The sequence below is a fragment of the Leptosomus discolor genome, chromosome 1 (assembly GCF_034619465.1).
Source record: "Leptosomus discolor isolate bLepDis1 chromosome 1, bLepDis1.hap2, whole genome shotgun sequence".
NCBI classification, from domain to species: Eukaryota; Metazoa; Chordata; class Aves; order Leptosomiformes; family Leptosomidae; genus Leptosomus; species Leptosomus discolor.
In genome coordinates this window covers 132,821,922-132,832,163 of record NC_141391.1, presented here as the reverse complement: position 1 = coordinate 132,832,163, position 10,242 = coordinate 132,821,922, and the positions used below count along the sequence as shown (strand labels likewise).

Sequence of the window (10,242 nt, the reverse complement as noted above, 5' to 3'; positions counted from 1 at the left end):
CTTTCCAGCTCTCAGCATACAGCATATTGGGTCAACAGGACTGAAACGGCCACTTGTAAATGTGGGTAGAGGTGGGTGGAAAAGGGACCTCAAGCAGCTTCTGGCAATTGAAAGATAACATTTAAAAATAAAGTGGTTCTGATGTTTCATTGTTGGTGCTCTTACCTCATAAGCTTCCCTCTTCCTACTCATCCCTCAGTCTTCTCCACAGGTCTATACACAAAGCCCTGCACTCAGCACAGCTGGGCATAGGAAAGGGGCTGAGGGTGCTGTAAATAGGTGTGGGAGTACTGGTGGGGATAGGATGGGGGATAGTCTTGGGCTCTGGGATATCTCCTAATTTTATTCATCTGCAATGACATTGGGTGGAGACAGTGTCCTTGCAGAAAGCCTCCACTGCTTGTTGTGCTTCCCACATTTATCTCAGAACTAAAGAGGTGGGAGTCTACCCTGGCTGCTGTTTCAGTCATGTCATTCCTCCCAAAGGCATCATCCATGTCCTTACAGTGAGGAGAGGTCTGCCAAGGTGCCTCTGGTCAGCAGTTGTTCGTGAGGAACATCTCTAGTTCAAGACACAGCCCTGCTATCTTCTCACAGCTAGCAACAGATGATAGTTATATCTCTGCTATCCCATGTCCACAGCTGCCAGAAACATGTGAGGGCCTCTGCCAAGGTTTTGATCAGTATTATAAACCTCAGTGTCTTTCTGTCCCCTAGTTTTATTGCCAAGTATTTGAGCATATCCATACCTCCTAGAAGGCAGGTTAGAAACCTCTGCTGTAGAATCCTACTAATCTAAGAAGGGACCTCTAGAGGTCCCTAGTCCAGCCCACCGCTTGTAGCAGGATTAACTTCAAAGCTTGATTTGACTTGACAATATGTGCAATTGATGCTTCAGTTTTGTCCTATGCTCATTACAGTTATTTACTATCTTTAAATCCTTTAAGAGTATTTGATTCAAAGTACTTCTCTAATGTACTTCTGAAGTACTTTTCCTGTTCTTATTTTTGGAAGACCTGGCAGGTGATTAAAATGTTCACTACAACTTTGATCGTTTTAAATAATGTAGCTAAACCTTTGCTCACAGCAGTAATTAGGTATTCATTGACATGAGAGCCAAAATTCTGTGTTTTAGGCTGGATAGACTGTCAGCTTGAAGACAGCTTTTAATGTGAGTTTTAAATTCCCCATTTCTGTTTTGTCAGATGGCTCCAAGTTAACTTCCTTAGTTACAGTGCCAATTTCTTACATTAGTCAGATCCACTTACTATAATTTTTAATGATCGTAGCCCAGAGAAAGCAAATGTCACTCTGCTCTCTCAATCTGCCAAGGGAGAGAGCTGAGGGCAGCCGGGGTGTTGAAATTCCTTTGGATTAGACAGAGAAACTGAAGCAAGCCTTTTAATTTTTTCTGAACAATTTGATATGTAAGAGGTGAGTTCTGAATCATAGGGTCTGTTTGAAGCTTTAAAGAGCCATGGGGGAGGGAAGTGTTAAATAAAATAATGAAGTTGCTTCTTTCCCCCCTGTTCCTAATTTGTCTGAATCATCTTGTTCTGCCTACGTGTAGGGAACACACAAAATAACACTGCTTTGCACCTTTCAGACATGTCTGCTGCAGTCCAGCATGTGCTGTAACTATTACTGGTTTTGCTAAAAAATTACAGTAACTGCAGTGGTATTATTAGTCTTAGGGTTTCAACACTCCTCAGGCATCTTTATATGATGCAGTCTTTCCTAAGAAAAGGCACATAAGACCAATATCTTAGCCTTCATGTTGCCATAGGAACAATCCAAAACTAAAGCATGTCCCTATAAAAGGAAAGACTGCTTCCTGCAAGACAGGCGTAGAAAAGTCAGACTCCTGTCAAATCGATGGCACTTTCATTTTCATTATCTAGAATGATTCAAAGTAAGATGAGTTTACACTAGTGACTTGTGATGGGATGTTGGAGTGCAGCCTTCTGCTAAATATGGAGAAGACCACAGCTTAATTTCCATGTCTTTCTAGGCACAGGCTTTCTTCTTCTAATTTTCCAATAACCCTATTTAGATTTTTTGTGCTGATAAACTTACCAGTCTAAAATTTTTTATTGAGTTCCCACTTTTCAGTTTCTACTTTTGTCTTAATAGAAAAATAATTAAACCAATACAGCAGCTTTAAATAATTTTCTGTTGATCTTTTCATTGTGCTGAGGTGACGATGAATGTAAGCACGAGTATGTATGCACGTGATCACGGAAGTAAGACCACAAACTGATGAAAGCTCTTCTTCCTCACAAGTCATTAAAGCATTTCCCTTAAGGTAAAGTGTTATGTTAGAGACTTTTTTGGTCAGACCTTTTTTTTAGCAGAGATGTCTTTTTGTCATGAATGTATCGATGCATGTTGAATTCTGCCTGGATATTTGCCATAGTGAAGTCTACAGAGAATCTGGTCCTAACATGGTTATGGGGCTGTTTTCCAACAAACCCATGTTTGTTCTGCTAAAATTTACCACACACACACATCACAGCTCTCATAGTACCCCAGTTCATCTGAGCTATTTTCTTCCTCCTCAACATTTTCCTGAGGACCCCTCTGATTTCCTTGTTCCTCAGGCTATAAATGAGGGGATACAGTAACGGAGTAATGTTGGTGTAGACCAGAGACACCATCTTGTCTCGAGCTGGTGAGTAACTGGACTTAGGACGAATGTACATGAAGGTGGCACATCCATAGTGTAGCAAGGTGATAGCCAAGTGTGACATGCAGGTGGAAAAGGCCTTGCCCCTTCCCATGGAGGAGGTGACACGTAACAAAGCAGCAGCAATGCAAATGTATGAGGTCAGGATTAGGAGCAAGGGGAACATCAGGAGGAGCACACAGGCAGCCAGCAAGGGCAGCTCAGGGCTGTAACTCTGTGTACAGGCCAGGTGCAGCACAGCAGGGATGTCACAGAAGAAGTGGTTGATACGATGTGACTGACAGAAAGGTAAGCGGAAAACAGCCACTGTCAACCCCAGGGCAACAGCAAAGCCTCCCAAACAGCATGCCACAGCCAGCCTGAGGCAGAACCTCTCACTCATGACAGCTACATAGTGAAGTGGCTGGCAGATGGCAACGTAACGGTCATACGACATGGCTACCAGGAGGAAGCATTCAGCCCCGCCGAGTGCCACAAAAAGGTGCATCTGTGCAGCACAACCTATGAAAGAAATGGTGCTGCCGTCCACCACTATCAGGCTGAGGAGTGCCTTAGGGACAATGACTAAGGTATAGCAGAGCTCAATGACAGAGAGCTGACAGAGGAAGAAAAGCATGGGAGGACAGGAAGGCTCCATAACCACTGCCGTGAAGATCATCACATTCCCTGCCAATGTGACCAAATGGACAATGAGAAAGATAAGAAAGAGGAGGACCCGCAGACAGAGCTGCTCGGAGAAGCCGAGCAGGAGGAACTCCATGGTTGCATCAGTGCTCTTATTGTCCCACTCCATGCAGCCTTCACATGGCATCTACAGGAAAAGAAACAGAAGAGGGACCGTTGAATTTGACCTGATGGCTGGCAATCAGTTCCATATAGGAAATAATGTTGCAGTACTGTAGAACCAATGTAGTGAAGCTCATTGCGTGGGGAGGAAGGTGATTTCATTTAAAAACAAAACTTATTTCACTCAGTCACAGTCAACACACTTTCAGACCCGTATTCTCCCAGCCACCAAGGTTCTTGTGCCCAGATGATATGCCTAGGATTCTTTGCCATGACATTGATGACAAAGAATGTGAGCTGTTGAGTCTTCATCACTTCTTCCGAGTTGCTCTTAGGTTGGTGACCATGTGCAGGTTTTGAACATGCATTAGGAACCCTTTAGGGATTGACACTGATTAGCCTCTCCATCCTGTCCTGCTTTTGAGAGTCATCATTGGACTCTCCCTCCTGCTCTGAGTGTCCTAAGAAGCTGCAGATGGATGTGTTGGGATCTTGATGACCACCAACACCTAAGTCTTGCAGACATCGTGCTACTGCTTCTTCTGGTGCTTCCACTCCCAGGCAGACCCATTCACTTTCTATCCACAACACTACTGCAGTTCTCTACATCTGTGCCAGAGATGTACAAGGACAACCAGAGAGTGAGCTGGAGCTTCTGCTCTACAATCTGACTCCAACTAAATGGGAATTTGAGGTGTTTGCTGACTGGCTTCTCCCTTCACCACAATGGATCTGCCTCAAAGTTCATATGGAAACAGGGTTTCAAATGGAAGGGGTCAGTGGTTAGACATGAGGATTCCAAAATTAGAGCTGACATTTTGGCTGCTTGCATCTTTATGCCTGGCTCAGCCCTATGTTAAAGTAAACTTCCAAACTCAAACCTAAAAATGCCCATGGCAACATACTCTGTATAACGATTTTTTAAAGAAAATACAAAGCTAATATCTTGGACTTAGAGACAATGAGATCTTGCTTGTCACAGGAAAAATGGAAATTTCCTGGGAGTGATGCAAAACTGTTTAAGTTGTAAAGATCTAGAAAAGATAAGGACATAGAGAGCAGTATAATAATAAATTACATACACTGGTCACAGGCGAACAGGGCTCATTGCTCATGTGTTCACCATGTAATGCAATATTTATACAAGGAATAATTCCAACTCTTATCTACACTTTTCTGTAAACCAGGAATAAAAGCAGAGATTCCTTGAAGACTTCTGCTCACATCAAAAACCCAGCAATATTTAAGTATGAAAGAAGCTGGAAAATTACACGAAATATTCCAATACCATCAAGAGCAAATAGAAGGAATGGGAAGTTGATGGAAAAAAAATATTGGTGGAGACAGGGATTTTCCTGAAAAGAAGACATCTCAAAAAAGCTTCAGAAAGAATTAATCAGTAAAGTTGAGGAGGTGAATCTGATAAGCCTACATGCCTTTACCTTTATTTTTGCCACTGCAATCACTGGAACTTGCTGCCCCAAAGTTTCCTTGTGATCCAGTATCTCAGCAGAATTCAAAACATCTGGGGATTCAGGTGACTAATGGAAACACCCACAATTATGTTACCTGAGATGCAAAACTAGGAATTAAATCGCTGTGCTTCAGAGCATAGGTCAGCAAAATGACCAAGTTAGGAAGAAACTTTACCATAGCTCCAGGACAAAAAAAGTGGACAGTCAGTGAAGACCAAGAAGAAGCTCTTTAGAAAAATGTAAAGGAAACAGTGATCCTGCAAAAGCAGGTAACTCAACAAGGACTACTGCTAGACACATTTCCCAGTGGTTATAAAGCCATGTCTAACTCCTGCATCCACCTTTTGCTGCTGCAGGACCTCCCTGACAGCTGTTCTAAACGGTCTGGCTATAAAGCTTTCTTGACATTTTACACAAGTAATGGGTCTTCACAGAAAACAGGAGTAATGGGTTGATACATAATCTCAAGCTTGTGGACTCAATCACTGGGGACCAGCTGGGGCTTCCGTCACTCCAAGTACTGAGACTTTAAGAGGATTCTACTAAACACGACAAAGCTAAAGAGTGGGGAAGAAACAGGGTTTTCCCTTCCTTTTGTTTGGAGCTGATCACTTCAGTGACAACATACCTTCTTTGCGCTAGAAGGTAAGGAAATAGAGACTTCTTCCTCTTGATGATGTGTGCAGTTCAGTCTGGGCTGAGATTCTGTTTCTTGTCCAGTCTGGAGTCCCTCTGGCTGTGAGTGTCCCTAGAGCCAATGTTTTCTTCCAGCATCTCATAATCATCCTCTCTTTTCTTCTGCAGGACCCAGTTCCTTATATACAATATGACACAGAGGTCTTTCCTCTTCCTTTCTGCCTTCTGCCCTCCCTGCAGGAATGATAGGCAGTTCCATTCCCCACAAGAAAAGGGGGTTTGCACTTTTTCTGTAAATCAAGCAGCAGGATGTAATTGCATCTTCAGAGGAAGGCAATGTTGTAACACCCTCCTAGATGGCTCTTGCTCCTTTCACTGAAGCAGTTGAAAGGAGTGGATTATTCGTTGGGCTGATTTGTACCCAAAATAGCAACGATTTAATTAAAAAAGTGCGTTGCTGCTCTTCTTAAAGATCTGTGGGTCTTTAAGTAAGTTTAAACCAAACTCACGCTTAAAGGCAAAACAAAACAGATATAAAAACTTTAAACCCATCTGTAGAACTGTGTGTGGAGTTTTCACCAGTCCAGATAAATCCATTATTTCTTACAGATTCAGATGAAATCACTGTACAGCAGTGGCTTGGACTGAGATTATTCAGGCCAAATTTATTTTTGTTATTATTGTTACATTAATTCCTGGCTACTTCCACTGAAATAATTAAAGAGATCTGTAGGCTTATGTAAGCAGAAAAGAGAGGCAAAGTCAAGATTTTTGATCGCTAAAATAGAGGTGCTTTCCATTAACCCAGCTTGGCAGAAACATGTAAATGTGGTGCTTTAAGATTTTTCCCAGGACATAGTTTAGAGGAAGTCTACCTTTCAAAATATTCTTCTATAATATTTTATCTATATGTCATTTTGGGACAAAGCTACCCCATGCATGAATACAGTCTAATTGTGTTGGGAGCAGCTCTGCAGAAATGAACCTGGGCTTCCAGTGGACAGCAAGATGAACGTAAGCCAGGAACAGGCAACAAAGACCAGCCACATACTGGGCTGCAATAGCAAGAATGTGGCCAGCAGGTGAAGGGAAGTGATTATTCCCCTTTATCTGTCACACATGAGGTCACATCTGGAACACTCTGTCCACTGTTGCAGTCACCCATACAAGAGATGACAAGCTCAAGGGGAGCACATGGTGACCAAGAGGCTGAGGGAGTTTGTTCAGCCGGGTAAAGAGGAGGCCAAAGGGGGATCTAACTGATTACTTTAGCTAGCTACTGGGGGGCTATAGAGACAACAGAGACAGAGTCCTCTCAGAGGGGCACAGTGAAATAGTCACAACATTTGCATAAAAGAAAATTCTGATTGGCCATAAACAAAAAACCACTTCTTCTCACAAGGGTGGTTCAGCACTGGAACAGGTGTCTTGAGAGGCTGGGAGGTCTTTCTCCTTGAAGGTGTTCACATGTTTTTCTGGACAAGGCCATGAGCATCCTGATCTAGCTCTGAAGCTAGCTGTGCTGGGAGAAGGGTGTTGGACTAAAGACCTCCATAGATCTCCTCCCATGTAAACACTTCTTTGAGTCTATGATTCTGTTCAGCCTTGGTCAGACGTCCAGTACAGACAGGAGCAGAACTGTGTGCACCTGAGAAGCTTTGCTGTCATGAACAGAAATACTTATGAAGTTTTGGCTCCTCCAAGGACGCTAATTGCGATTCTGGAGTGTCACAATTTTAAAATTAGGCAGAACTTAAATGCCAAAGTTGTATTTAAGTATTTTTACTCTTTTTTAAACCTGTTATATAACTTCTTGGAATTAGAGCTACGACAGTGGAGTCCTCTTTAGTCTCTCAATTCACTTCCTTAACTTTTAACTTCTGAAAATTTTTTTGATTTCAACTTTTTTCACCACAGTTTTTTTGTTTAAGATTCTGCAAAAATTCAGGGCACAGAATGTCCTTAAAGCATTTACAAAACTGAATTTGGCTGGAGTTTCTGGATACTGTTGTATAATAATAAGTAAAACAAAAACCCTGAAGCCTCTCTCTGTGGCACGTTGTCTCTGCAGCTGTAACAGGAGTAAAATCAAGGAGATGGTTATTTTATAATTCCACCTAGCAAACTGGGTGGATTGTAAGTGGAAGTAAATCTTTACAGTGAAGAGCCTATTTTAGTCAAAGGCTTTGCAGAGTAAGATTGCTCTGTCTAGCAAATTCTGTGAGAATATCAGAACATCAGCTGATTAACTTATGTGTAGTTTCTCTTTGTGTTATAAAATAGAATTCAGGGGCTTCAGTGCCCTTTCTTACTTTAATTTATATTTATCCTCTTCTTTAACCTGAACTGCAGGAGAAAATCTACCTCAGTAACAATGCAAAAATAATTACAAGGAGCTATTTTAAGAAGTGTGTTCTAACTTTCTCGTCTTCAGATGGTCCTTTTCTGCTGCTGGACTGGAGATGAACCTAGGTGAGTCAGCACGTACTCAGTAACCAATACCACACAGTCAGCAGCAATATGCCTTTTTTTTTTTTACCATAGTGCCCAGCCTTACACTGGAGTAAGTAAGGCAAACTATTGTTTCAGTTCTTGTGTGTGTAGATAAGCTGTCATTTATTAACATGCAACTTACTGCTCCCCCGCAACGTTTCAACACACACCTACACATTACCTCCAAAACATGGTTCTCCAAACAGAAGAGCATTAGCTGGGGTGAGGTATGCATCCCAGTGCCAGAACATACAGCAACAAGACAAACAACGAGCCAGAGAGGATAAGAATATGCATGTCAAAGCGACTCCATACTTCCTCCTCTAGCCCACACCTTGCAGGTTCCCAGCATTTCATTGCATCAGCTTACAGCCAAATTCATAATAGATTAATAAAAGCTGCATGTTAGCATTAGTGTTTGCATGTCTTAAGTCTGCAGTGTGTTAGAGAGATGTACCTTCTTCCTTGCTGCAGAGTTCAACCTGCTTTCCTCCCCCACACTCTTAACTGTGATTTTTTTTCCGGTACACGCCTAAAGGCTTTGGGACTGGTCTGCCTTAGCCCAAATTTGTATAAAGAGTTTCTTGGAATCCAGTTACAGTTAATGAATCACATCATATCAGTTTCTATCAGCAATTGCAACATACTTCAGAGGATGTTCCCCCTGGTCTTCAGAAAAAGGACCAGCACTGGGCTTGCCTATCCACACCCATGAATTGCCAGCCTGCTTCAAAGAGGGCAAGAGAAACAATAAAGTTGCCCAGGAAGCCTTACTGGGAAGCCTAGCCTAATCTGGAGCAACCCGAACAGAAATAGAACTGCATGTACCAGGAGGCCTGGAGGAGAGGGACAGCCAGTCCTAGCGACAGCTGAGGGAACAGCACTCTCAGCCCAGACAACCCTGCAGCTCTGACACGATAGAGAGATGCAAAACTTTTCAGCAGGCTGAAAATAATGTTTGAGCAACATAAAGTAGCCAGTCAGTGGTAAAAAAGAACAAAGAGGGTAAGAAAGATTGAAGATCTTTGCATGCAAAAGCATGCTGATATTGATCCTCTTGGGTTATCATATTGTAGAAAGCAAAGACTTTAGCAGCTTCACTGATGTTCTGCTGAAGGTATGTTCACAAGCAGAAGCTACTTTGTTGTTCAGAAACATTATGGTGACTTTTCTAATTAAAGAAATTAAGGCAGTTTTAAGGTAGATTGCTTGAATTGATTTTGGTGATTGATGAAATGCACGATTCACTCTAATGAAAATGTAACAGTGGCAATGTGAAAATAAATGTTAATATCATTTGAGAAGGTACATTTGTGACTCCAGGGATGATTATGATCAGGATGTAGCTGGGCCAGGGGCTGGCAGTTGCAGCATCTCAACAGAGACTTTTTAACAGGTACTGGATCCTCATTCTGTAGTCAACAGGAGTCAAGAAATGCTGCCTTGTACAGAAGCAAGATACTGAAAAAGTTGTGCGTAGCGTTTAGGAGAAGCAGTGTTTCTTTATTCCTGTAATGTTCAGAGCTTCCTTGGAACCAGGAGCTGAAACTGGCTGAGGTTGTAACAGCAGGATGACTGGCATCAAATTGTCATGGTGAGAAAAATCATCCCCCTGCTCTCGTTGAGTTTTTGTTGTTTGGCTTGATAAACAGTGGCTGGGAACTCACTCTGCAAAAGATACTGAACCACAAACCAAACAAAACAGAGTTTTGTAAAAAAAGGGTAAGCAGCCTGGTAGCTGACTTCTGCTCATACTTTGTTAAATGTAGGGCATTTCTTTCACCTCCTTGGACTTACTCATACTCTAACCCAGCCAAAGGCATTGTCTTGCATCTCTGCTGAGAAAATGGTTGCATATATCAGCTAATACTATCATAAACATGCAAACTTTTCTTATTCAGAAAAAAAAACGAAGTTACTGAAAGAACTGGCTTAGAACTAGAGAGAGAAAGGACAAATCTAAAAAGGAGAGTCATGAAACAGAGGATGAAAAGGTTTAAATGGAAAACAGCAGGTGAAAATGAAAAAGATGGACAAACTGAAAATTAAGCTGCAAACCCTGGAAAGGATTAACTTGAACTCCTGTAGTTAAGAAAAGAAAAAAAGTGAAGGTAGTAAGGAAGGCTGACATTCTGGAGAGAGATCTAAGTTTTCTTATCTGATTGA

General features: G+C 42.0%; 1 protein-coding gene across 1 annotated transcript; it reads right to left on the bottom strand.

Moving 5' to 3' along the window:
- Positions 1-2,486: 2,486 nt before the first annotated feature.
- LOC104343976 (olfactory receptor 10AC1) lies at positions 2,487-4,653 on the bottom strand. The gene is made up of 2 exons (XM_009948004.2): positions 4,645-4,653; positions 2,487-3,497 (listed from the first exon to the last, which is right to left on the bottom strand). Exon 2 carries the CDS (start codon positions 3,495-3,497, stop codon positions 2,487-2,489), a length of 1,011 nt encoding a protein of 336 aa, XP_009946306.2. The 5' UTR covers positions 4,645-4,653.
- Between the last annotated feature and the right edge of the window lie 5,589 nt (positions 4,654-10,242).

What these genes read in the sequence shown, in the direction of transcription:
- LOC104343976 (XM_009948004.2), bottom strand. Translation starts at nt 3,497, where the DNA reads ATGCCATGTGAAGGCTGCATGGAGTGGGACAATAAGAGCACTGATGCA.